The 25,939-nt window shown below is 50.0% G+C and overlaps 11 protein-coding genes across 11 annotated transcripts; 4 read left to right on the top strand and 7 right to left on the bottom strand.

Moving 5' to 3' along the window:
- Positions 1–222: 222 nt before the first annotated feature.
- On the bottom strand, positions 223–1,511 carry An11g09480 (hypothetical protein; the record flags this gene model as incomplete). Its single annotated transcript, XM_001394869.3, has 4 exons — positions 223–279; positions 312–400; positions 961–1,394; positions 1,447–1,511. The coding sequence occupies 4 exons, from the start codon at positions 1,509–1,511 to the stop codon at positions 223–225; spliced, it is 645 nt and encodes a 214-aa protein (XP_001394906.3).
- A 739-nt stretch (positions 1,512–2,250) lies between these two features.
- Positions 2,251–4,150, top strand: An11g09470 (uncharacterized protein; the record flags this gene model as incomplete). Its single annotated transcript, XM_001394868.3, has 3 exons — positions 2,251–3,260; positions 3,322–3,351; positions 3,397–4,150. The coding sequence occupies 3 exons, from the start codon at positions 2,251–2,253 to the stop codon at positions 4,148–4,150; spliced, it is 1,794 nt and encodes a 597-aa protein (XP_001394905.1).
- A 504-nt stretch (positions 4,151–4,654) lies between these two features.
- On the bottom strand, positions 4,655–5,202 carry An11g09460 (uncharacterized protein; the record flags this gene model as incomplete). The annotated part of the gene is made up of 2 exons (XM_001394867.3): positions 4,655–5,035; positions 5,125–5,202. The coding sequence occupies 2 exons, from the start codon at positions 5,200–5,202 to the stop codon at positions 4,655–4,657; spliced, it is 459 nt and encodes a 152-aa protein (XP_001394904.3).
- A 707-nt stretch (positions 5,203–5,909) lies between these two features.
- On the bottom strand, positions 5,910–7,235 carry An11g09450 (uncharacterized protein; the record flags this gene model as incomplete). The annotated part of the gene is made up of 3 exons (XM_001394866.3): positions 5,910–6,028; positions 6,081–6,694; positions 6,760–7,235. 3 exons carry the CDS (start codon positions 7,233–7,235, stop codon positions 5,910–5,912), a joined length of 1,209 nt encoding a protein of 402 aa, XP_001394903.1.
- Positions 7,236–8,680: 1,445 nt separating this feature from the next.
- On the bottom strand, positions 8,681–11,086 carry An11g09440 (uncharacterized protein; the record flags this gene model as incomplete). The annotated part of the gene is made up of 6 exons (XM_001394865.1): positions 8,681–8,904; positions 8,959–9,730; positions 9,786–10,154; positions 10,209–10,555; positions 10,626–10,727; positions 10,846–11,086. The coding sequence occupies 6 exons, from the start codon at positions 11,084–11,086 to the stop codon at positions 8,681–8,683; spliced, it is 2,055 nt and encodes a 684-aa protein (XP_001394902.1).
- A 504-nt stretch (positions 11,087–11,590) lies between these two features.
- An11g09430 (uncharacterized protein) lies at positions 11,591–14,141 on the bottom strand (the record flags this gene model as incomplete). Its single annotated transcript, XM_059750510.1, has 2 exons — positions 11,591–12,072; positions 12,128–14,141. The coding sequence occupies 2 exons, from the start codon at positions 14,139–14,141 to the stop codon at positions 11,591–11,593; spliced, it is 2,496 nt and encodes an 831-aa protein (XP_059601670.1).
- Positions 14,142–17,230: 3,089 nt separating this feature from the next.
- An11g09420 (uncharacterized protein) lies at positions 17,231–18,736 on the bottom strand (the record flags this gene model as incomplete). The annotated part of the gene is made up of 5 exons (XM_059750509.1): positions 17,231–17,485; positions 17,709–17,829; positions 17,867–18,006; positions 18,061–18,295; positions 18,351–18,736. 5 exons carry the CDS (start codon positions 18,734–18,736, stop codon positions 17,231–17,233), a joined length of 1,137 nt encoding a protein of 378 aa, XP_059601669.1.
- Positions 18,737–19,613: 877 nt separating this feature from the next.
- An11g09410 (uncharacterized protein) lies at positions 19,614–20,676 on the top strand (the record flags this gene model as incomplete). The annotated part of the gene is made up of 2 exons (XM_001394862.3): positions 19,614–20,192; positions 20,338–20,676. 2 exons carry the CDS (start codon positions 19,614–19,616, stop codon positions 20,674–20,676), a joined length of 918 nt encoding a protein of 305 aa, XP_001394899.3.
- Positions 20,677–21,569: 893 nt separating this feature from the next.
- Positions 21,570–22,287, bottom strand: An11g09400 (uncharacterized protein; the record flags this gene model as incomplete). The annotated part of the gene is made up of 4 exons (XM_059750508.1): positions 21,570–21,850; positions 21,880–22,030; positions 22,164–22,178; positions 22,240–22,287. 4 exons carry the CDS (start codon positions 22,285–22,287, stop codon positions 21,570–21,572), a joined length of 495 nt encoding a protein of 164 aa, XP_059601668.1.
- A 328-nt stretch (positions 22,288–22,615) lies between these two features.
- Positions 22,616–23,402, top strand: An11g09390 (uncharacterized protein; the record flags this gene model as incomplete). Its single annotated transcript, XM_001394860.3, has 3 exons — positions 22,616–22,854; positions 22,916–23,026; positions 23,093–23,402. 3 exons carry the CDS (start codon positions 22,616–22,618, stop codon positions 23,400–23,402), a joined length of 660 nt encoding a protein of 219 aa, XP_001394897.1.
- A 1,363-nt stretch (positions 23,403–24,765) lies between these two features.
- On the top strand, positions 24,766–25,856 carry An11g09380 (uncharacterized protein; the record flags this gene model as incomplete). The annotated part of the gene is made up of 2 exons (XM_001394859.3): positions 24,766–25,256; positions 25,331–25,856. The coding sequence occupies 2 exons, from the start codon at positions 24,766–24,768 to the stop codon at positions 25,854–25,856; spliced, it is 1,017 nt and encodes a 338-aa protein (XP_001394896.1).
- Between the last annotated feature and the right edge of the window lie 83 nt (positions 25,857–25,939).

The following is a 25,939-nucleotide window of genomic DNA, read 5'->3' as shown; positions in this document are numbered from 1 at the left end:
AAGATGTCATCTAGACGCAATGGACGAACGGCTAGGCAGCACACACTATGGGCAGTAATATGACGCGTACCAGCAGAGAGACAGGATGAGAGAAAAAGGAAACAAAAGCTATCTGTCTATCAGGCTAAGCAAGTAAGCCGCTGATTAATATGACGACTTCCTTCCTATCCTATCATTTCCTATTTCTTGTGTTGACTGATTTGATTTATTGATGTCTTGTGATCATTCCCCCTTTTTATCCTTCTTCTTGATTTCGGATAATCCCTGTTCTTTTTCGTTCTTTGGGCATGTATTTCTACTACACAGCATACTGCAATCCTCATTGAAATTGAATCTAGACCGTGAGCTTGGTGCACATCCTTTGATCCGAACGGGGGTGTTAGGATAGCCACATAGTTAACTAGACAACCAGTCATGATAGGATAGGGTACAACCAGCCGAAGATTCACAGGGTAGATAGGGGTCTAGACCATTGGCAATAGTTCTTATATTCTTGAACAAGAGTAAGTTGGGTAGAATATACGATAGGCTAAGCTAGAAGTAGAAGTTAGTCTATTAGTAGCTTAGATAGGGGAAGGGATGATGATGGTGCAGTGGGTATCGGATAACTCCGAGCGGGTCAAGTCGAGATGAAAGAAAGACAGTTTTGAAAGGGGAAGGTAAAATCGGTGCTATAATACTACTAGTAGGTTTATTTCTCTTTACCCGAGAAAGGTAACTGTCGATCTCAATGCCATCATTCCTCTCATTCATGTCCTAGTTAGTTACTTAGACTAGTGTCTAGTGAATAAGTAGTTGGCTAACAACGGCGATTGATAATCCCCGGGATCCCGGGATCCATCCATCCTACACTTTATGTCCAGTGATTAATAAACCCATTTCGAATTTTTACCCTTAGAATATAATCACACATCCACCATCCACACCACATGAAACACAATCAATACCCCTTCCTCTTACCCTTACCCTTACCCTTCGCCTTCAATTTCATCTTCCCCTCACCAACCTGACCAACAACACCCCCCAACCCACCCCCCAACACCACAACCCTACTCAGAAACAGTCCCGCCGTAACACCCACATTCCCCCACGTAAGCGCATTCCACCCGGCTATATCCACGAACCTCTCCCATCCCATGGCATACCCCGCGGCCAAGATATGCGTCAGATCCGCAACCGCCAAACACACCAGATAGTTGCGCAGGACTTTGGGCTCCGAGGTGCTGTGGATCAGCGCGATGCCGAGAAGCGCGAGCAGGAAGTAGATGTTGGAGAGTTGGTAGGCGAGGGAGAGCGACGAGGGAGTGATGGTTCCTGTGGGATCTGGGTTATGTGGGATTTGGGATAGGATGAAGGAGGAGGGTTGTAGGTGGGGGTAGAGGGAGCCGCCGATGCTGTTGAAAGGTATTAGTTATGGTGATGGGGGATTGGGATTGGGGGACGTACAGGGCTAGGGGCTCGAAAATGCCGAAGATGAAGTAGGGGATTGGGGGGAATATGGTGGTTGGCATTTTTGATCCAGTTTCAAGGTGGGATTGTGGTGTAGGGGTGAGTGGTGTGTTGTGTTGTATGGGTGAGGAGAGGGTGAGATGGAGTAGAGTTAGTAGTTAGTATATGGAGTAGATGGATAGCTGATTACTGGATTGGGGATAGTGGGTGGATAGTAATAGTAGTTTGCTATGGGTGAACTTATTTAGAACCATGGAATGATATATACTGCTTTATTATAAGCTGTGATTAATCCTTTCTATATTTTCTTTTCTTTTTCTTTTCCCCTTTAATGAAGAAAGGTCAATGTTTGTAGAAATTTGGTGGTTGCTTTGATGACTTGAATGTATCAAATGATCCCATTGGGAAAGTGTATGCTTCTTTGGGTCTGCACTGTTCATCTTCAACCAGATATCCTGATGAATGGGTTCTATCATTCAATTATCACCATGTCCCACTACTGAAAATAAAAAAAAGATCCTGTCCAGCTACAACAGTTAACCAGTCAACTACTATACAGATACACAGTAACCAAGTAACTCACTAGCCAACTAGTTGATCAGCCAGTTGGTTAACTGTTGGCTGACTCATCAGCCGCCCACCTGGATTCAAGTCTGCGACAATTCTCCATCTGCTGCATCTGCATCTCCTCCACACCATCCATCAACCGTGAAAATGGCCGTGGCATCTCCCCTATCCTTCTACATGGTGCTCTTCATCCCTCAGTGATCGTCCCCTGAATGGGTGTATGGGTGCCCCACCATGGATTCCAACGGCTCCTATACCCGCTCCTTCGACGAATCCTTGATTCGCGAACTACCCCAGCTTCAGTCTCTCCGCATTGCTCCCCTCCGTCAGCCGGTGTCTCGCCTCTTGGCCGTGCCCTCCCCGCTCGAACCCAGTGCCAGTCACGTCCGAGAACCCTCCAGTAACAACAATGCCGGCATCCTCCCTGCCCGCAATGACTCGGCCCCATCTGGAGCCACCGAAGGGGCAGCTGCTCCCCGACCGAAGAAGTCGGATGCCCCTGCGGACTCCCTCCCGAGCCTGGAGGCGCCTCCCCGGCCAATTCTCCCGGCTTTTGTCAACCTCCGCGCCCTAGAACGATACCCCTACTCCTCGTTTGATGACGACGCCCTTCACTTCCGCAAGCGCAGGCGTTTGGGCGGTCAGGCGGAGACGTTTAGTGAACATCTCCAGCTGCCCATTCCCCAGGCGCAGAAGGAGCAGCGTCCGCCGCCCTTTGGCCCTTTTGCTATTCTCAATGGTCTCAACGAGCCACCTCCAAATGCGGCCTTGCTTCCTCCAATTGAACCCGGCTCGATCACGCAGCTACTAACCAAACCATCCCGAGGCAGTGAGGCTGTGGAGCCGGGCTTACTTACTGCTAATGCTGCAGATAGCCAGATTGCGGAGCGACGAGAAGGTCGCATAGAGGAAATCCTCGATTCTCCGGTCGACAAAACGGTGGACGGCGATTCGAGCGATATCGCCAGTGGACTGCTGGACGATGTTGCTGCCGCGGAACGGACAAGATCCGAAAAGACAGACCCCGAGACTGACAATAAAGACGCCTCCACAGAGGACAATACCGAGCCTCTGTCGCCTAAAACGCGGGGCCGGTCTCGCAAGAACCTTCGTAAGTGGACCGAGGAAGAGACGACTGCTCTGCTGCGCGGGGTGGTCAAGTGCGGCATCGGCAATTGGACGGCGATTCTGGCCCAGCCAGAGTTGAAGTTCAACAAGCGTAGCGCATCCAATCTGAAAGATAGGTATGGTATAGCCATGGGTGGACGTGGAGGAGACACTGGATGCCAACTAAGTATAATTTAGGTTTCGTGTGTGTTGCCCCTGGGCATATCGGTAAGTCAGACGCAACTGTCGGCTGTGCACATCTAATCTTCCAAGGGCCGCGGATCCCAATGAAGCCACCAGGCAGCTGCATGACACGCTTGCGAACGCCCTCTCGCGAGCCGAAACCGAAGGGACCGACGGACAAGCGGGGAAGATCCATCTCCCACACCCGCGGGGGGCTAATGCAGAGGCCAGTGGCGCTGCGGTGAATGAGGCCAGCAGCTCCAAGGACGCTGACTCGAAAGGCAGCAAGGCCAAGAACAGCACCTTGTCAAAGACTACCCCCACGCTCTCTAGTAGATCCAAATCCACGCTGGCGTCGTTGGGCATCCCCGAGCCACACTTTACGATGAAATCGCGGCGACGCTCACGCCGCCCGTTTACCGTCGTTGAGGACGAGGCACTGCTGAAAGGCTACGCCGTGCATGGCTTCCAGTGGACGCTGATCCAGCAGGACAAGCGACTGAACCTGAGCCATCGCCGGGCGACGGACCTGCGAGACCGATTTCGGACCAAGTTCCCGCACGCCTACCGGGACGGAGGGTCCGTGAGCGGACGGTTGCCCCAGGGGGGGAATCCCGACCCTGGCAAACAGCATGCTGCACGGGTATCTGCTCGCGGGCAGGCGGAGAGCGGCAATGCGCGCGGGCCAATTGATCCTGCGCTGTCGCCTCCAGCCCCGCCGCAGGGGCTCCACGAGAGCACGAGCAGTGCGGGGGTATTTTCGTTTGCGATGGACGAGAATTCGGGAATGGATGCGACGTGGGCAGATAATACCTTGGCGCCGATGTGGGATGAGCTTACATAGGGAGCTTACATGTGAGCTTGCATAGATAGACTAGTTGCATATTAAACATTTGCAGTAGATGCAGTCACCATCAGTAGATAGGGTTGCAGCATATTAAAATTGCAGATATAGATATGCCCATGGATGATAACAGCTTTTATGCTAAGATAACCGTGACAAAGCCACATGAACAAACAAAACAAAACACTGATTGCAGACATTGCAGACAGAACGCTAGTTACATGATATCCGCCATACAAGAGCAGAATGAAATAGACAAGACAAACGGATAACAAAAGAAAAGCACATCTTACCTCATAGACCGTTTACCTGCAAGCAATTGCGAATGCAATTCCAGCTAACAACACACTCTCCACCTCCGTTTATTCACATTCTCCCATCCCCTCCCATCCCCGCTAAATCATCATCATCATCATCTCCCCCACAGTACATACGAAGTATCAATTACCACGCATTCCGATCCCAATTCGGATCTACACAAAAACCCCATTAGCGTTAGCACATTCACCCCACCCCACCCCCAAAAGAACAACCAAGAAAAGTTCTGAAAGAGAAAAACATACCCTGCACAAAACTGGCCAAAACCTTACTCCCCGTCTGCAAAAGCGGATGACCGGCGACAATCTGCAAAAACCGCTGCAAACCCTCCCGTCTATGCTCAATCACATCATCAGAGAACCGATTCGTAAACACCTTCCCCGGTAACGGCGGGATCGTGACCCTCGTCGACTCCCGCTCCAGTATATCCCGGAAGTACTCGAAGTCGGAGTATCGGCGGCGCACGACGGAATGTTTGAGTTTGAAGGCGGGGATGTTTGTCCGGCAGACGATTTCGTACGAGGTGTACATGTTGCGCGAGGTGCCGTGCGTTTGGGGATTCCTAACCTGCCGTTTTTAGGGGGTGGATGTTAGTTTAAGGGGGTTGGGTGGAAGGGGGAGAAGGGTATTGGGGGGGGGGGGGGAGGGGGTTGTACTTCTATCTCGAGGAAGTTTTCGGGAGGGCCGTAGATCTCCTCGAAGGTTTGTTGGCGGGATTCCGGGACGGCTTGCATTTTCAATGTCTTCCTCTTCTGTGTTTTGTTTCTGGGTGGGTAGGAGGGGGTTTGGTGGTGGGTGATAAGTGGGAGAGGAAGAGTGTAATGGATGCGGGGAAGCTCGGTGTGCGTTGCTTCCCAAGGTGGTTACTTCCGGGTATCTCGTGGGAATGTGTGGTGAATCCCTGTGTCGCGGATGGGAGTCAGAACTAGAGACAAAGAAAGAGGGGAGTGAATCACCACCTCGGATTGAAAGATAGCAGGTGGATTTCTGGGGTCTCTGTATAAAGCAGGATGACGACGATAAGAGGGGCTGGAATTCCCGCCGATCGGGAAATCGGTGCATTGTTGCTCCATTCCGCTGTCACTGTCACTTGCTTTAGTTACAGATTTTCTAGAAACGACCATTGATTCATGTATGCTGGTTATCTGCTATGATATTTGTGAAGTGATAAGCTAAAACTACCAACCAACTCCTATACTCAAACTATGACTACATATGCAAGCAAGCAAGCAAGCAGCAAAAAGGAAACCATATTCAGACCCTTGATTGTCTAATACACCCCATCGGTGCGAAAAAAAGAAAAATGAACATAGACTGCAGTGATAAGAACCAATTTCCCCGAACCCGCGCAATGAACCCAGATAATAATAGATAGAAAGAGTAGAGAAAAAGAAAAGAGGAAGGTAAAAAGGCAGGTGTACAGAAGGGTCAATCAAGCAATTCACTCCTGGCGACTGCGCTTGGCCCCATGAGGGTTCCATGATCCATCGCCGACGCCCTGGTTGGGAGGAAAGAATCCCTGGTTAAAGGCTGGGTTGGGGCCCTGGAATCCACCTTGTCCTGCTCTGCTATCAGCATAAAGCACACGCACACTGTGCTGGAATCTACTCACCCTGCATCCCCATGTTGCCCGTCATACCTCCCATCATCGGATTCATTGCCCCGGGCATCGCATTCATCCCCATCCCTCCCATCGGATTCATCCCGGGCATCCCCATCATATTGGGTCCTGCCATGCCACCACCACGACCGCGCATGCCTCCAGGGCCACCGCGCATACCGCCCATCATGCCTCCGCGGTTATTGAAGCCGTAGTTCTGCATCCCCATGGGATTACCCTGGAAGCCTCCGCCCACCATCGGCCCTTGGAAGCCACCCATCGGGTTCTGGAAGTTACGGTTGTTGCCGAAGTTACCACCCATGCCGCCGGACATGCCGCCGCGGTTGTTGTATCCACCGCGTCCGCCCCGATAGCCTCCGCCCATGTTGTTCATGCCACCGCTAAAGTTCATGTTCGGGTTGGGCGAGTTGAAGCCGCCGGACATCGAGCGCGCCTGGTTGTCCTTGCGCATCGGCGCATCCTTGGGCAGCGTGCGGAACGGGTTCGGTTGCGGGCTGGTGTAGGTGACCATGTGCTTGCGCGTTTGTCCGCCGGCGCTGAATGACTCGATCTTGTGTTTCGTCGCTGTAGCTGCCTGGAGAGTGGTGAATTCGAGGAACGCTTGTCTATTAACACCACGTCAGTGGACTGATGTGTCACCGCTGCTTCCAGCTTCCTGCTGCCCTCTTACCCTTTGCTTTTACCGTTCACTTTGTGTTCGCTGAACGTTACGTCCTTCAGTTCATCCTCGCAGTCCGCCTGGCACACCCAGCCGCGGATGTCGTCATCCGTGGTCCACCAATACAAGTCCGATATGAGCAGAGCAGGGGTAGCATCAGGGTCTGTCGGTCGATCATCGTGCTCCTTGCGCTTGACTCCCTGCTGGGGGGCAGGGGTGTCCTTGGCCGCGGATTGCGGGTTTGCCGCCTGGGTTACAGGGTCACTATGGGGAGCGCCGCCTTCACTGTCCGGCTTGACGGTGCCGTCGGAGGAGCCGTCGCCTTGGTTGGGGTTCCCGTTCTGTGTGGGTTCCGGCGCATCTAGGATAAGCTCTGTGTCATCATGTTTCATCTCATCCTCGGGCTTAAAGTCGCCCTGCTCATTGGCGTTGTAGCCCCCGCCATCTCCATAGATGTCAATATCGAAGTTATCATCTTCGGTAGCCATGGTGTTTAGCTTATGATCGGATTCTCAAGGGAAAACTTGATTGCTTGCTTGCTTGGTTTGTGGGATATACAGTCCTCCTTGGGTATCTTCTTTTTTGTTTTCTTCTCTCCTCAGCTTCAGGATCGATTGATTTCAAGGGAAGTACATGTCTGTAGACACAGGCGGTCAATTAGCAAGGAGGGGATTCATCCACTGGATTTAGAAAAACAAAAGCAGGCTTCTGGGATCATCCTCCGACTCGATGCGGGAACTCCACGGTTTTGGTTTTCGAAACGTTATAGGCTCACAGGGGACGAACAAGGCGAATCGATTGCAGACACAATCGAACAAACAGAGGATAAAAAAGGCTTGATGATACGTACAATCCGAAGCGAAGACAGCTTCAAAAAGAACAAACACTTGACCAGTTCGTCAATCTGATAGCTCTGAAACGGAGATTGGCGCCTTGTTCCAGGACTTTTCAAGTACAGGGAAAGGGTAGAAAGTGTTAATTGTTTCCAATGAAAAGGGGAGAATTGCAGGTAATTCCACAGAAGATGCGGCGCCGGATAGTGAGATCTGCTGCTGCCGGGACCGGCAGAGCGCTTGTGCTAGAGAACAGGTTCGAGATATGAACTTTCCAGATGAGAGTACAGGAAATGAAGAAGAAGAAAATCCAGCAAACAACGTCGGTGAGCGCAGTTAGTTCCCAAGCTCAGCTCTCGCGAGACTGATGTAATTCAGGTCAGGTCAGGTCCACCGGTTCACGTCCAGCTGGGATCCCCTGACTCGTCGCCGCTAACGCCGGAGGTGGCGAAAGAAGAGGAGAGAGCGAAGAAGTGAGAAAGTGCAGAAGTAGAAGAAGGGATAGGGTTAGGGGAAGATGATGGGGATGGGATGGAAGCGTTGGAAGCGTGGGAAGACGTGTCCGAAGCAGGACTGCGGGTGGAGCGCGATGGAAGCAGAAGCAAGAGAGAGAAGGACAGCGGCGATCTCGACCTCACACTCCGGCCTTCTCTCGGCTTCGGTTGAACTTCCGCTCCGGAACCCCAGATCGTGACGCGTCCGGCTGGTGTTGTTTCGAACTCTATCGTGATCACAAATGATTCACGAAATTTCTCTTCAGCTGTGAACTACTCCATCTGCGATGCGCCCAGTACTCTGTCTGCTGTGATGGTTTGTGGGAGCAGCACTGCCCGTCACGCCGGCCATCTGCTTCCCCGTCTGAGAGAGTTAAGAGAGACCGTGCTATTCATAGCCCGGCCTAGATTGTTGACTATATGTGATCGCGTTATCGATAACCCCGTCCTCGAGCGAGCTAATTACATTCTATGACTACCTGCTTATCCCAGGTCCTTTTAACAACCCTCATTTATATTCAGCTAGCCAGCCAACGCCATGGCGGTCATGCAGTGGAAACAGAAGCGGAATGCAGTTACCTGCCTGCGTATACGTCCAAATTCTCATCACCATAACTCATAATGTAACTCATCGTCCAATGCCGATCTTTGGACTGGTCGACTTCGGCTCTGCATCTTCTCCCTGAATAAGTTGAATTCCCGGACCGAGTTCAATCGGCTGTCGTAGTTCCCTGCCACCGGCGGATCGCCCTCGTCGCTATCCACGCCGTCATTCCAGGTATGCAGTGTGCACGTACCAGTGGACAAACCCCATCCATTCCAGGACGTCGCTGCAACCTCAGAATTAGCGCAATTGCCATCAAGAAGATCTAATATCAACTTACCCGCCAAGACAGGGCAGTTCGGGTGCCAGCTGGCATCCCGAACGCATGTTTTCCACATCACATCGCTGCGACTACTACGGATTTCATACGCAGCGGTGAAGATATCAGGATCGCGCGGCCGCGAGTTGGCCGTCGCTTGCCCTACATCAATCGTTCCTGCAAGTGTGGCATCCAGATTATATACGTATACCTTACCGTCTTCACTGCCAGTATACACATATCTCGAGTTGGTACTGCCAGGAGGCGAGAAATGGCAGCGGATGAGAGTCTTGAGCACGCGGTGGCCCCGGAAAGTCACTACCGAACAGTCGTGGGGATGAGGTTCGTAATAGTCGTCCGGATACGGTTCAAATCGATAGTCGAACCCGGTTGTGTATCGGTTAACATCAATGGTGTCGAACTTGGCTGTCGTCATCATCTTTCTCAGATCCCAGAGCTTCATCGACTGATCTTTGCCGTTGGATAGTACGTATCGCCCATCGCCCTTGCTGTCAACATAAGTTAACCCTTCTGTATGCCCCATGAACACACCGGCCTCGCGCCCGTCGCCCATCGAGCGCCGGTCCCACACTCGCAGCGTGGTGTCGTCCGAACCAGAGTAAAGAATATGGGGGGACGACTTGTCGCCGAAACAGACAGCATTCACATCGTCCTCATGATTCTGCAGCCGCAGGACGGACTGGCGCGTTTCCAAATCGTAAACAATAACCGATTGATCGGATGTGCCAGCCACGATCTCCCGACCGTCGCCTGAGAATCGAATCGACCAGATCTATACCAGTTAGATGAAATGAGAAGGGTCTGCTCTTGACCGGTCACGTGCATACCCCGAAATGAGAATTGCCATACAGGCCACGCCCGCCTCGCCTTCCTGAAAGCGACGACAGATCCAAAATAGCTGGATCGGAGGAATCTGCTGGATCTGTGGGCGCAAGACAGACCAGGTTCCGAATCGAACTGTACGCCAGGAACTTATTGTCCGGACTCAGACTGGCGTCGGTGATGGTCCACTGCCCAAACGGGTAATCCACCGTCTTGTAATACTTCCACTCGAACGGGTTGGAAGTATCGTACATCCTGACCTTGAAGTCCTGAGCGCAGCAGAAGAAGAAATTTCCATCGTCCGAGAACTGTCCAGAGTAGCACCGCGAGTCGAAATGAACGATCTTATCCGCTGTCGAGCCAGGAATGAGTCCCTACCAACTGTCAGCCAGGACCAGTTACATCCCTCTCCCCTAAGATAATCCCACCTGCGTTATCGACTGCATATCCCTCCTCTGCGGCCCCGACACATCAACCCCCAGTTCTCGCCACATGATCTTCGTCGCCAGAGCCCGTTTCCGCTTCTTCAATCTGTCCACATAGTGAGGGTTGGATCCGAAATCACCAGAACCCATGAGCTGCTCTCCCTCCTCACTTGGTACCTTGGGAAACTGCTGACCTCCCGATCGTCGTGCTCGTCGCCGGTACCCGAAGAATCCGAACTCGTAATCGTCCTCGTCTTCCTCTACCACGTTGGCGTCGTGTAGTCCGTTATAATGAAGGATATGGCGCAGACCATTCGAAGCCAGGAGGTTCAGTAATCGAGCTGCGGAAACTGCTATAATGAGTGTCCAAAGCCTAAGCAATAGCAGCAGTAAGTGAGAATAAGAGTGCGGGCACGCTACCTCTATTGTGCCTTCCCTCGTGACGCTCCTCACCATGTTGCTCATGGTCCGACTCATCCATAGCGAATTCAATGTGTATATTACCTAGATGCAATTCCGGATCTTTAAAAAGCGTAAGTTCTCAAACCAAGAAAAATAAAGTAGAAGCAAATCCAACGCATGCAAAAGCAAAAACAAACTAAAGTGACAGTTGTAAAGGAGGGGGCGGCGACAATCGTACCGAAGCGATGATCATCAGCATCATCGAGGTCTTCCTCGCCCTCATACAAATTCGCATCTAGGTCTTCTTCTTCTTCTCTTCCATCTGAGTCTATTTCATCCGGCTCATAGTCCATATCATCCTCGTCCTCGTCCTGTTCTAACCATTCCCTAGCGGGATGCCATACAGTTCCAGAATCTCGGGACGGAGACCCCGGTTGGGCGGGGGGCGAGCCAGACGGCGGCGGAGGTGGACTACTCATGATCGGCCGAAAACGTGAGGGGTGGGAGCAGTCGGTGAATGGGCTACTGGGATCATATCATAGCAGGCTAAATTAGCAGTCACCCGACTTCCAATAGCAAGGGAGTGCAATTAGTGATAAAGGACAGGGAGAGGTGTCGGGGCTGCGTCTTCAATTGGTCGGCACGACTGGCTCCGAAATGGTTGGTCTTGAGTCGTTGCTGGCCTGGCACCGCTTATCGATACCGGTCGGTTATGTCATCTCGGAGTGCGCGGGCTTGTTAACTCCTATCCCCGATGCTGGGGGGGCGGAGGATGACATGGACTGAGTGGGAAAGGTTAAGGAACAGTGTGGTGTATCATACATTATAGCGATTAATGAAGCCAGTAACATATATTAACATACAAATGCAAGGGACATAAACATAAAGTCGTGGGGTCGTTAATATCGTGAACAAAGACATTGTTAAGAGTACAATTAAGACAAGATAGTCAACCGAAATGGGCCTCTACGGAGGCAGCAGATTCATTCGATCAGGCTCTCCTCGCCGAGCCATGTTGATCCCTTCGTGAAGAGGTTCGACATATGCACCGATATGGGCTTGAAGTACTCCATCTCTTCTTCCGTTGCAGACATGACGCCGGTAATCAAGCTGGAAACAGCATCCGCTACCACCTCTGTGCCTCGGCTGAACATCACCTCGAGAGTTGGGGAAACCTGGACACCTGGCTCGACTATCTGGAGCTCAGTACCTATCTTGCTAGGCTCGGAGACTTCCGCGGAAGTCTCTGTGGATGAAATCATCATTGGCTTTCTCCTCAGAACAGTGGCACGGAGGATGAGTATTCCGGAGATCACTTGAAGCTTCGTTCGCAGCTGCGAATGCTTCCTCCGCGGAATCTGTCTAGCTGTGGGTTGGTAACGCATCTTCTCCCATGGATGGGGTAAGTAGCGCCGACTGATGGCGGACTCGGTTCGTTTCTCAGAAATGCTCCTTTCACCGAAACCTAGACCGTTGTTTAGCAGACTCATCCATTGGAGGAGAATGGGGCAAGCACCCACAGTACGACAATGACACTGTATGTAAAAGGGCTGCCTCGCAGGCGAGCCAAGAAACAAGCATTTGGTCGAAGAAATCTTGCACTGCATTCAGGACAAAGAAAGAAAGGATTTCGACCGACTGATATGTCGACTCCGTGGCAGACAACATATCGAGTGTTTGTATGAACTCTTCTGTCTTGAATAGGTTACCTCTTCCATATTTATGGACAGCTTCGAATGCTTCTTGTGGTCCTTTAGCGTCTAGAGAGGGTGGCGCTTGGCAATATGAAGTGTCTAGGTTCATCGAGGAACAAGTCACTTCCGAGTCAACAGGAGAATCCAGACTAAGTGGACAAGAACTGCCAAAATGTACACACTCATCATTGGCAGCTTTCAAGCCAAGGATGTGGTCATTCGATGATTTTCCAGCTTCCATGTTGGCACCTTTCGCAGGTTCCATATAGTGATCATGATCAAAAAGGGATAGAGGCTCCAAAGAGTGCTCAGTTGGCGACAGAGACCAATGGTCAGTCCAAAGTGGACGTCCTGGGATGCCTATGTCGCCTTTGTTAATGGTCCGCTTGCATCTTTCCGATTCCTCGCTTTCTTGGGGGTCTCTCATAGAAGCGGGGAGCTTGCAGGTATTGTCCGCGCAGAAGTGGCACTGGAAGATGGTCTCCTTTAAACGGCAGCACTTATCGCACTCGACTAGAACGTGTCCGCAACCCTGGCACTGCTTTTTGAAGAGATCTTCAGTCCTAAGACGAGGAGTCCGCTTGCGATCTGAAGCAGCATCGTTTGGAGGCCGTGATATACGGCGATAAGTTTCGTCACCGAGGTCTCTTAGATCGGATTCGCCAGAAGTGGATGGTGGGTAATCCTCCCCGTGCGAAACCGAATCGCAGCTTTCAGTTTCCTCTGTCATCTGCATCAGCGCCAAGTGCTGGCTTATGATACTAGATGGGGCAGGAACATCCATCGCGTGTGGTATGTCGCTGGAACAGCAAGATGGTGATGGAGCTACATCTGCGACGGTATCGGCCTCACCGCAGGAGTAGCTTGAGGTAGAGTCCTCGTCATCTCGGTTTGTAGTGCCCGTGTAGCCAGAGAAATTATGTCCATAATGGCCATTGTTCTGACCGGCATCACTTGAAGAAAAACTCCCATTGTTGCCGGGGTAGAACTGCTGCGGACCCGATGGACCGAAACCATTTCCAGGGGGATAATTTCCACCGAATCCAGTTCCATTGTTACCACCTCCTCCGCGATCATCACTGCCCCGTCTGCTCAAGCTTGCGCTTGAATTCGTCGAATCGACATTCTTGATACGACAATGGTTGGCAACGCACTTGAAGTACTCCGCCCAGCAGCTTACGGGCTTCCAACATAGCCCGCAATTTCGCGGTGGTCTCTGCCTAATCGCAAATCGATTCACTTGCGCTTGAGACACTTGATATATTCGGTGGGTTCTCATGTGAGGGTAAATCTTATCCCGCCTGTTTGTCCCCCAGTCGCAAATTGGATGGGCTAGGCACAAGTATCGAAACTCTGGGTGATGTTTGTATGAGACGTGGCGCCTGAAAGTACCTCGATCCGCGAATAGTATGTTGTGATTTTCCTTGGGGCAGAGATAGCAGATGTATTTGTCCCCATTGTGCGTGCTACCAGGCGAGTCAGACGAGCCGGGCGAATGAGGTTGATACCCTGTAGTATCGATCTGGCGCTGGACCATTCTAATCAGTGTGTTGTAGCTGGCACTGAGTAGATCTTTTAGCTCATAAAGATGAGCTGCATCTTGCTGGGGGAGTTTTGCCTGAACTGCAGCTGCAAGTTTTGATAGAATAGGATTGAGATCATCGACATGAATACCACCCTGCGTTTGACACATAGGAGGGACTACCAGTGACAATACGTCATCCTCGCCCACAGGTAGTCCCTGTATGCCATTGTCTGTCATCTGCATACCTGCCAGGTCGTTCATTGATTCGTCTGTGAGGAAGCTCGTATCTAGGTGCAGGCCATCGATTGGACTCATACTTCTCGAGGTCGATACTGGCGAGTACGGTGAGGATGGAGCATACTGCTTTATGCCAGAATGTTAGTCTCTGAAACGACGAAGCGCAATCTATTCATCCATTGACTGACTGATGAGGGGGCATAGGGATGAAGACCGGGTACCAGGTAATTCCCTTGGCGTGGTTGAGGGGGAAAGCCCGACCAATGGCCTTGGAAGAAAGCATTTCTGCCGTTTCCCGTGTCATCTCCCATCGATAAATTTTGTTGAACCTTGCGTGATGTGAAGGAAAGCAATATAATTCAGGGTGTGGTAGGGTAAGAATAGAAAGAAGCAAACACAAAAGACGAGATGAGGTCAAGTAAATGTCAGAAGGAACTCTCCGCTGTATCGCTGACAGGTACACAGATATTAAAGAGAGCGATTTTAACAAAGGAAAAAAGAAGTTGCTTTGACAAGCAAGGTCTAATACTTGTAGAAGTCCTTGGTTCTGCGAAGAGTGAAATCCAGCATAAGAAAGAAGAGTAGTTCGGGGGGTGATATTTCCGCCCTTTATATGATAGTAGCAGTGTAGGAGTAGGACGGAGCCATCCATCAAATACGGGCAAACGGGCACCCCCTCGTATTGACCGTTACTATTTTACAGACTAGGTATTGCTTGAGTACCTCTGACTAGTACACCTAGAGTTTGGTGACGTCTGCGCAGTCCCTGGCAGCCTTGTCGGCCATCCCCAGGCACCTTGGCTGGCCGGAACGTCATCGACAACCCAGCAGACCCCCAAGCGATCATGAAGAAGCTTGCTGCCTAAGTTTCAGGACTGAAAAGTCATTAGTGACTGCGGTGTACTGGAGAGAAGAGCTTCTATTCGCGAATTGAGAGCTCGGTCGAGATTTCCCTCGCTTTTGCAACTTCCAGATGTTACTGATGCTCACTTCGAATCACACTGCACTGCCATTCGTCGGTCACTACTAATCAGCCGCTATCTACGGAGTACTTACCTACTCCTGGCAGGATCGCCGCTAGCAAATTTGGCATGGCTGAGGAGCTTCCTACTGCTACGCAAGCTGATACAGTAGCTATTCAAGAGATCTCGAACATCCATGCTTGCCATCATCTATCAAAAGGGAATCTGGTCCATGTTTCAAAATTTGTCCGGCAAGTGGCTCTACAAGCTATCTACCAACAGGAACAATTTTCCGACTAGAATAGAAAGGGTACTAGCCTTACGCTGTCCTAACAACTCTACCGAGAATCGCGATCTAGAACAACCATATCATCCACCATGCCCAACGACAGTACAAGATAATCGACCTGCAGAGTGAGGCGGCATTAGCTCTAATATGAAAACATTCTTCACCGACCAAGTCCGGAGAGCGCCGACTCCCAGAGCACAACCGTTGTAGTTAGCAAATAGTGGATTAGCTGGGGTGAAATTAAGTGTGGCAAATGAGAAGCGGGTGAACGGCCAGGTGAACGTAGGGTCTAGACTAGACATTGGAGTTTTCAAAATCCCCGGAATGGGGACTGTTCAAGCACTGCTACGCCACAACAGGCAGTGAGAAGTTGTCGATGCTCGTCGACAGAAGAAGCACTAAACTCACTTTCACCCTCCATCCGCAACTTACCCCGCTTCTTCTCCGACAAGGCTAGCGTGGTTTTGGCTTCAAGGGCACTCGAACAGGTCAAGACAACAGGCACGAAATTTGATGGTAGATATTTAAAACGCACCAGGACTGCGTGACTTATTCGAGTTGCCTCATTCTGTTCTAAGGCCCCTACTGGACAGATGCTGAAAAGCCTCTTCCCCTGCCCCGAGTTTAGCCGATGCATAGCAATTCTCACAGTAAGACCCGAGGCAATGGCAAAGGAGCAGTGCTGCTCTTTTGTCGGGGCTTAGTAGGGGATGAAGTAATGTCCAGGCACTGCTCTCCCAAACACCGCCCTTCTGCAGATTCGAGGACAACCTGCTATCGGTCCACTAACCCCAAATTGACGTAGGAGCGATGCCAGTTGTGCACTACCCGGGTTTCTCATGGCGGCTGTACAAGACAGTTCATCTCGTTGCGGATTTTTGACAACCGCGGCACCTACGAGCAAAGGTTTGTCCTGAACTTGAGCTTTGAGCTCCAAGCTACCAGTATTGTAGAGGTAGCACCTTGCCCTTCAACTTGTGCTGCGGACACTGTGCCTAGATATCACCAATCACCATCTGTCCAAACGGCACGTAGTATTTTCACTGCCTAGAATTTGCCACTCCAGACCAGTGGTTTGCCAACACAAGCCTATTGCACTGCATGAATCGGGATACGACTTCCGCAAAGCTCACGGTACCTACTATGAGTCAGGCGTCTAGACTGATAGGCAACTAAGCCAAACCATCATTTCCCCTAACACACTGTCCGATCTGGATCACCATGGAGGCTCATTCTCAACTTCTTAGGATGATACCCAACATTCAATCGATTGCCTTGGGTAGCTATCGTGTGTCCCCGACCGTCCCTCTCATCTCACGTAATATGCCTAGTACGGCCAACATATTGGAGGAAACGTACCAAGTACCTCCAGTGCTTGACGGGCATGTCCGTTCAAGGACCATGGTCCGATGCATCCTACGCCCTGGCTATAAACTCTAACGTTGTGCTCGCAGCATGTAGAGTGGATGTCCCGTCGCTTATGCAGACCTTGGTTTTCATAACAGAGCCCCGGTTGTTCGTATGCTGTAACAAGCCCAGTGCCCGTTGGGGAGAGAAAATAAATGGATTAAATCGATTAAAAGAAAAAAAAAAAAAAAACAAATAAATAAATAAATAAATAAATAAGATGATAAATCCCAATGCTCCCATTCGTTCCCATTATGCAGATACACCCGCCCTTTCCCCAACCCATTCATCATTATATCCTATCTCCTACAGGCCGTTCCAGAACCGCAGTTCCCTGCCTTACCTAGTAGTACTATCTACCAATACTATTTGTACCAACCACAGAAACTCTGTTCGACAACTCTTTTGGGAATGATCCTTGCGATATTTTCACGACATAGTTTACCTCTCCGTAACCATAAAGTTCTGACGCTCCTTACCAAGAGGTAGGGCATTTCTTAGCACTCTCATCAGTCTAAGCCACAATAAAAAGTGAGGCGTTCGATGCCTGGGGTTGTGAGAGGTGTAATGGTGCAGTATCCTTTGCACAGCCGCAAAACCTGAGGTCTCGGGCATCGAAGGGTGTAGGACATTGCAGCAATGTCAGCTCTAATAATCAAAGGATCTGTAACATCAAGGCCTGTTCTCCGACTATTTTCCTGTCTGGGTGGTGACCTAGCTCTATCATACTCGTGGTGTATTTTGTGCACTATGCTAGTATCCGGCTATACGCGAAGTCAGAGCCGGACACCAGTCCCACTATGGAAAGAAGTTCGGTCCATAAGCTTCTCTAATCGTAGGTAGGGTCATAGTACACCCCAAAATATTAATGCAAGACGGGCTGCTGAGAAACATCACAAGAAAGAAACAGACCCATCCCAAATTAGTCATATAATTCGTAAGCAAACATACGCCTTGCAACTCCTCCACGTGACACATCCCACATACCATGACTCCCTGCTTGAACGATGAAGGAGAACTAGAGAACAACATGATTGACAACCATAAGCATGCATCTGACAAACACGTGATGTCAAACAGATGCGAAACCCGCAATGTATCAGGAAGCCTGGGTAGTATCCCCAATAGGTTCTCCCAAGATATACCACTGGGCCAGTGATTTAAAGGCATCGGAGTTTCCGTGGCTGAAGTCATACATCTTAGTCGGGCGCAGCACCAGATTCTCACCGTGGAAAAATGCTTCAATCACTCGGGCTTGTAGCCCCATGAGCGAGAATATCAAGACCTGGAGCACACATCAGCTCTGACAAGCGACAAGATTGATTGGTGCAGTCGTTACCGGTGAAACCATTTCATGAATGAACTTCCGCCTCCGAAGCTGTGTCAGCATAATTCGAAGGATTGGCATCAACTCGCCGAAGAGGATTGTGGAATCTGTGGCGACTAGATTATTGTACATGACTGCCTTGACATGTGGACGTCTAGAGCCGTTCAACTCGGCGATACGATAGCACCCGAACTCAGGCTGTTCATACTTGTACAGACTAGATTTTTCAAATGGTGAATCGCCAACACTACATAGCACCCGTTAGTACATATTGCTAGATCACAGGGGGGTGCCTTATTTACCATTTCGAAAACCAGGTAGTCCTATATCCTTCACGGTCGGCCTTCATAGAGTAATAGGTAATGTAAGAAGAGAAGTGAATATCTACCGCATATGCACGATCGATAGGACTGGTGAAAGCTGGCTCCGTTTCTTCGATTAGACCATTATATGGTCCATCAAGGTCATCATCCTTGGGATCTGGAATTGCGTGGTCTTTCGAAGGGGCGAAATAAGATGGTTTGTGTGGTGACGCCTCATCTAGCGACATAAGATTGACTCGAATATTGAGTTTTTCCAATAGCTGTAGGTCTAGTTCATCAACTCGAAGGCTCTTGGTCTTCAGCGCCAAGTCCCTCAGTGCGGCCCTCATTTGGCGGCGGGCTGGAGCTTCCAGCATGGGTGACATGGCGATGGATAGCTGGGCTTTATAAGTTGAGTACAACCGAGAACTTGGATTAACACATATATGGGTGGTTTATGAGACATGAAAAGGGGGATTTTGTGCTCTCTTATGATGTTCCTTTGTCTCCCAGGACGTCGCATTGGAGGTGAACGAACTGTGTTCACTTTGGAAGCAGCAACATTGGTTGCCGGGTAACCAATCAGCGATCCCAGATTCACAGCTTCCTAGTACTACACATTAAGCGCTGTGAAAGCCCCATCAAACCCATTCATCCTACGACTTTAATACCTTGATAGTTTAGCATGTGATGAATGCGACTACATTGAGGGATAAGCATTTCACTTTACTCTACTAGACATGTCGGAAATTCTCTTGAACAGCTATTGGCTTTCTCACATATCACTTTCCTGCTCCGGTTGCTGTTCCTTGCGTATAACATCATATCGCAATCGCTCACCTTGATCGAGCTCCGATTACATTGACCACAGAGAGTTCTCGAAGTGATTTTATGCGCACGACGGTGTCCAAGTGGTCTCTAACTGACACCATGACGACAATATGTTATTGGCCAGGGCCCTTCTAGGATAATGGGGTAGTATACATAAAACTGTCATAGCCAGCGCAAAGCCACTAAGTCGAGCTTTGTATGTGTTGATAGAATATTCATCGTAGTCAGGTACTTCACTAGATCCTCTGTCACTTACATGATCTTTATTCACAGCCTTTCTCTTCCCAATCTTCCTCTCTTTGGGATCTCAAACGTCTAGATGGCCGCGAATATGCAACTGCATCTTCATATCTCGACTTATCTTAATCAGATTCCTGCTCGCCTGCTAGATTGTATCGTCAGTTTCCATATTCCTACATTCCTAAGATCGTCATGTCGGGCGTAACAGACGATCTACCTTCGAATGAGAAGAGATGGGAAGCTGCCATGGCTCGGGTGGGCCTTACAGGCCAAACTATCCATGGCGCAGAGCTGAACTCTGCCTCAAAGATTGAGTACAAACAGTTCTTGCTTCTCCAGGTACTGTGGGAGACGCGCCATATTCAAGATCTGCCGAAAATACTCCCTGAATTCAATAAATGGATCGTGAAGGCAGAGGAAATGCTTCAAGACTACAAATCATGGCAGACATATTGTCAGGAATTCTCATCACAGGATATGGGGGAAGGAAACTTCACCATTGCACGACACTATCAGCTTGAGGTTATAAGCACAAAAGATGAAGTAGATCCGCGGTCACTCGCAACTCCTATTGCACATCGCACACGTGCTCGAGTATTCAGTCGAAAGTTAGCTGATATGTATTTGGAGACGCCCTCAAAATCCAAGAATATCTCCGACTTTCTGGATGTGGAGGATTTAAGTCTCGATACCTCTGAGGACACGCCAGCGAAACCGAGCCCGGAGACCCCAAGTCCACTTCAGGAGACATCACCTCCTTCTAAAGAGCAAGTGAGCGCACTATACCCCCCGACAAGAGATGAACAGATTGTCAATTGCGCCCTTGTCATCTTCATGAATGCTCTGACTGTACCGTTCAAGCTCGCCAACAATTGGACCTTGCACAGAAAGGCTTTTTAAGGCTACTTTTGGAGAGGCTAGTTTTGAAGCCAGAACTGACGGGTATCTCGATGACCGGCAAGGTAACGCTCAGGCCATTATCGAGGTGAAACCGGTCATGCGAGCAAAGAAGTTGGCTGCTATACGAATGCAGGAGAGTGCTCAGATGGTTGCATGGGTCAAAAATGATGGCGTGAAAGCATATGCAATGGACAAAGAGTATGTCAATTATCTCTCAACGACCACGCCTACGAAGCAACATCGAACGCTAACTAAGAAGGCGCTTTCTGGCTTCGCAAGATCGGCACGAGATATTCCTGACGGTTTCTCAATACGACGACGAATACATCAAATTCCTGGAAGACAAGAATCATAGTAGCCAGTCTCGGCCATTTTTAATTATGCGTCAATTTGGTCCCTGGAGTACATTGAACCTGGCCCATATGATGAACATAGCGCCTATTCTGCTTGCAATATCATTACGTGCAAATGCCCAAATCAGACAGAAAAGAGAATTGCTGATTTAAAGGCCTGCTTTTAGGCTGGGCAGTAGCAATGGCAATTCTATGTTATTGATTCGGTGAAAGCAGGCACCTTATTACAGATCCTCCTACATGATTTCTCCCTAATCTTCCTCATCTCCCTATGTTCAGAGCAAGCCTACATATTTTTCATGGGTAATAGAAATAATATTAACTTCCTACTGCCCTTTTGCTCCTTCCTTGGTACTTTTTAGGAAGGCACGTATCTAGGCCGAGCACCATTGGTAAATCTGATTCATCGATTCTATGCTCTAGATCTTATCGAATAATGAGTTGCACTGAGACCTTATTTTATATCCCTTTTAGTGCCACCCATACAGACATTGTTGACGTTGTCGTTGAGCTTGCAAGCCCGTATGAGACATCGGGATTATGCAAACGGTCTTATTTCGCTAATTCATTTAGACCACAAAACTTCGGAGCATTTTCGACGTGGAAATACATGTAGTTCATCTACAACTTGATTTTATATCTTGGCTTAGTATCAAACTTAGCTGGTCATGACTGAGGTTATAATGAGGAACCATACTATTGCACCATTGATTCCATGATATAATTTCATGTTGATTTACACCTAGTGCCAGTGTCCCGTCCCGCTGGATTTTGTTGCCGCGGAGGTTGTGATGAATGTATGAGTAGACTACATTTATGGCAACCCATTGGCACATGATGCTTAGTCGAGATAATTTAGATACCATAGAAAGATTCGTTGACGAAAAGATACGATTTAGAGGTGGTACAAGTTTGATTCTTCTACATCGTCTTCATTGTAGAGTGTGTGGTATATACACAGGATCTCCCGCTCCCAGAAACCAAAAAGCGAGCTGCTTAGTGGGGGTGGTTCTTGTGGTGGCCTGTGAAATAGTAAGTCCTGCTGCACAATACACCAGAAGAATGTAGGGGACGTACGGAGGTGGAAGTAGTACTCCATGCTGTAGCCCAGGATCAGGATGGTACCGATGGCGTGAGCGAGGGCTATCGAGTTGCAATTGATCAGCGTCTTCCACACTGTAAGATATGATCAATAGTGTACTTACGAGCAGCGGAGGGGTTCTTTCCGAAGTAGCGAGCCTGGTAACGACCGATGATGCCGGTGGGCTTAACTTCAGGGGCAGCACCACGGGGGAGTCTGGCGTAGAAGTTCACGACACGGTCCATGCGGGCAGCATCCTTGGCAGCACCGATCGCCTTTTTGACAGTTAGTTGAGTTCAACAGGTATAACGCGCGTTTTGTTGAGTTCCCGAGGTAAAGCACGAAAGAGATTGCTCCGGGCGGTAACGTCTAGGCAGGGTCGGGGAAGATGAAGATAGGGATTCTCACGTTGGGGGAAGCGATCTAAACATCAATTAGCATCAGAAAAAGACATGTTCTTGTCGTTATATCGGTTGTTCCTTACCTTGGGAGGGATCAAGGTCGAGAGACCGCGGCGGGCGATGTAGCTCATCTTGTAGGATCTGTGCGACCCCAAGTCAGAAAAATGTCGGATCAATGATATAAGAGAAGCGAAATGCAGAGCATAACACTAGGAATAACCAGCTTACCTTGACGCTAGCAGGTGAACTAGGACAATGGATAATGACGGAGAGAAGGAAGAAGTGCCAACGAGAAAGCGGGTTGTCGGAAGAGCGGTTCGACGCAGGGAGGCTCATTCAGCTCGCGCTAAACCGCATTCGGACTCGTCTGAAGGCCGGCACTCGCCGCATACCTCAACTTGCAATTGCTCTACCGCAGCACCTTGCTCTCTCGACTCATCCAAGCACAACCTCGCCATCATGTCGCTTGCTAGAGCAGGAAGATTCGCCTGCCTCCGCGCCGGCAGGCTCGCCACCCCTGTCAATGCGCGTTTTGTGTCTACAGGCACCGGTCGAGGCGACCCTTCCCGCACATCCAGCACTTCTGATGCCCCGACTGTTCCTCACACGGAGAGCACCTTGATCCGCAAGGAGAGCCCTTCTGAGGCTATGACCCGTCATCAGCCCGATTACGATGCTACCATTGATCACGGCACCTCGTACGAATTTCTCCCACCTGGCAATGCAATTGGAGTGGTCAAACTGACAAAACGAAACCAGCCAATTCTCCCCTGTGCCCAAGCGCGTCATGGATGGCAGTGAGCCTGGTGCCACTGTTGCTGCCGCTGTTCTGTCCGGCGCTCCAACCGACCTGCAGGCCCGTACTGTCCGGTATGAAGCCCCATAAACGATATCAATCGCCCGCCCGTATCAGTCGCGCTGATCAGTCATTTACAGGATCTACCGTCAAGCGAAGCCCGCAACGCAGTCCGGAACCTGGCACGGTCACCACTGGAGAATGGATTGGGATATCCTGCAGAGGGGTCATCGCTGGGAGAACCCCCTGATGGGCTGGCAATCCTCTGCTGATTGCATGCAGGGTACCCACCTGAACTTCAAGAGCAAGGAGGATGCCATTCTGTTCGCCCAGAAGCAGGGATACGAGTACTTCGTTCAGGAGCCAAATGAGCGTCGCTTCGTTCCCAAGGCCTACGCTAACAACTTCGTCCACGAACCGAAGAAGCTCAAGTACATCAAGACTAAATGATTTGGGTTTCTGGTGTGTCATGTACATAAGTGCAGGTCTTTGTTTAAGTTCTGGGTTGTGCTAGGTGATAAATTCAACTTTCCTAAATGTTACACTTTTTCGCTATTGCAGAGTTTCATTGACATAATCCGGTAAATTCCCGTCTGTCTGCTGGTATGCACTATTGAGTTCATAAATCGATTTAGCGCCAAGCGAGTCTGGAGAAGCTCGACAAGCATTTGGAAGACGCTTGCGCTAGTTCCCAGTATTTTCTGAAGAATAGGCCGCTTTGTGCCTGGTATGACAAGAGTCATTGGTAGCAAATGTCAATATTCATACTCAGTCTTCGTCGGACCGAATATCGAGGCAATAGCGTTACAGTACGGAAAGTTGAGGCTCCATGCACTTTCACATGCTGTGCCTCTCTTCCATGGCAATTCATTCTCAAATCCATTACACTAGCACAGCTGGTAGTGGTCAAGGAACTATTAAGAATGATGTTGCTTTGGCATGCAATCCTTACTAAGGGTGGTGTTAGCCCACTGCGGAGTGACCCTCTGTATATACAGGCGTGCTACAAGTAGTACTTATGAGTGAATAACAGAGAGAATTGAAAATCTTATACAGAGATGTTCACAATATGCCGCAACTCCTTTACATGCTATGAAATGCTTTCAGCAATGATTAAATAGTTGAGCTGCTTCTGATGTAGTCTAAGCGGCATCTTAGAAAGCGAAAATTGTCTACTTTCTCTATTGAGCAAGGCGACTCACAACTAATACCTCATACGGATAAGGCTAAATCCTCCGAGGGCACGAGGAAAGAACGGAGGTTCACCGGGCAGCAGATGAGTAGTATCCAGGCATGCAGCAAGTGGATCTTTCTTTTTTGGCTTTCCCGCGATGACTTGAATTAGGCTTCAGCGGTCTGGAAAAAGGATAGTCAATAGAAATAAAGGTCTGCTCGGAACTGTGCGAAAAATATTTACATAAGGATGCCTTATGACTGTCAATTAGACTATAAGGAACGCTCCTTACGCTCCCACTTTCTCAAAGAAGACAAGCCTCAAAAAATATCGTTCGATGATCACCATCCCGGCAGGAACAGATCCGGCAAAAGACGCCGAGCATACAGTAACCAGAGAGTGGCACAGGCAGATTTACAAAGCAAAAGGCGCCCAGCCACGGCGGTTTGGAACCCCGCCGCCCCCACCTAAAATTTATTATCGGGACGTGATAAGATCGAAAATTTACCTATCGTCGTTCATGCCTGAAGGTCCTCTTTCCCTCTTCTCCCTTCTTTGCCCCTCGTTTCCCGCTGGATCTCGTGAAATTTTGCAAACTAGAAACACTCCTTAATCAATAATCTTTTCTTTTTCTTTATCATGTCTGCTGTCAACGAGAACAACCTGGAGGGCGTGAGTGAGACTGTCCTCACCCTCCGCAAGGTTGTTGTCAATGAATCCGAGCCCCTCGCGCGCCGCTTCCGGGCCCTCTTTTCTCTCAAGTACCTGGCGTGCCTGCAGCCTCCGTCCGAGGACACCCTTCCCGCTATTGAGGCCATCGCTGCCGCTTTCTCATCCAAGTCGGCTTTGTTGAAGCATGAGCTTGCCTACTGTCTTGGTCAGACTCGCAACCCTGACGCTGTCGCGTTCCTTCAGCAGGTTCTGAAGGATAAGGAGGAGGATGTTATGTGCCGTCATGAGGCCGCTGAGGCCCTAGGTGCTCTGGGCTACGAGGACAGTCTGGAGATTCTCAAGGCACTGAAGGATGATGAGAATGAGCCCGAGGTCATTCGGGAGACTTGCGACATCGCCGTGGATCGTATCGTGTGGGAGAACTCCGAAGCCAGGAAGGCTGAGAAGTTGAAGCCTAGGTATGACCTTACTTTTCTTGTCGCAGCCAAGTCATTCGGATTGCATGCTAATTGAGTGCTTCTATATGATATAGTGACTTCACCTCCATCGACCCCGCCCCACCAATGCCCCTGGAAGCCGCAGAACCCTCTATTCCTGAGCTGGAGAAGACATTGCTGGACACCAAGCTTCCTCTCTTCCAAAGATACCGTGCCATGTTTGCCCTGCGCGACCTCGCCTCGCCTCCTGATCTGCCCACCGCCGTTCAGGCCGTCGATGCGCTCGCCAAGGGTCTCAAGGACCCCTCTGCGCTGTTCCGCCACGAGGTCGCATTCGTTTTCGGTCAACTTTGCCACCCCGCATCCGTCCCTAGTCTCACCGAGTGTCTGAGCAACCAAGAAGAAGCTGGTATGGTGCGCCACGAAGCTGCCGAGGCCCTCGGTAGCTTGGGTGACGTTGAGGGTGTCGAGGATACCCTGAAGAAGTTCTTGAACGACCCCGAGCAGGTTGTCCGGGACAGCATTATCGTGGCTCTTGATATGGCCGAGTTTGAGAAGAACGGAGAGATGGAGTATGCGCTGGTGCCGGACTCTGGTGCCCCTGCTGCCGTGTCTGCTTGATGAATTATGCGAACAAAAAGTCTACAATGCCGGTAAATAGTTGCTTTCATGACTCATAGATGTACAATTGAGAATTTTCCAAA

Source organism: Aspergillus niger (assembly GCF_000002855.4).
Source record: "Aspergillus niger supercontig An11".
Taxonomy (NCBI): Eukaryota; Fungi; Ascomycota; class Eurotiomycetes; order Eurotiales; family Aspergillaceae; genus Aspergillus; species Aspergillus niger.
This window is presented reverse-complemented; position numbering and strand designations above follow the sequence as displayed.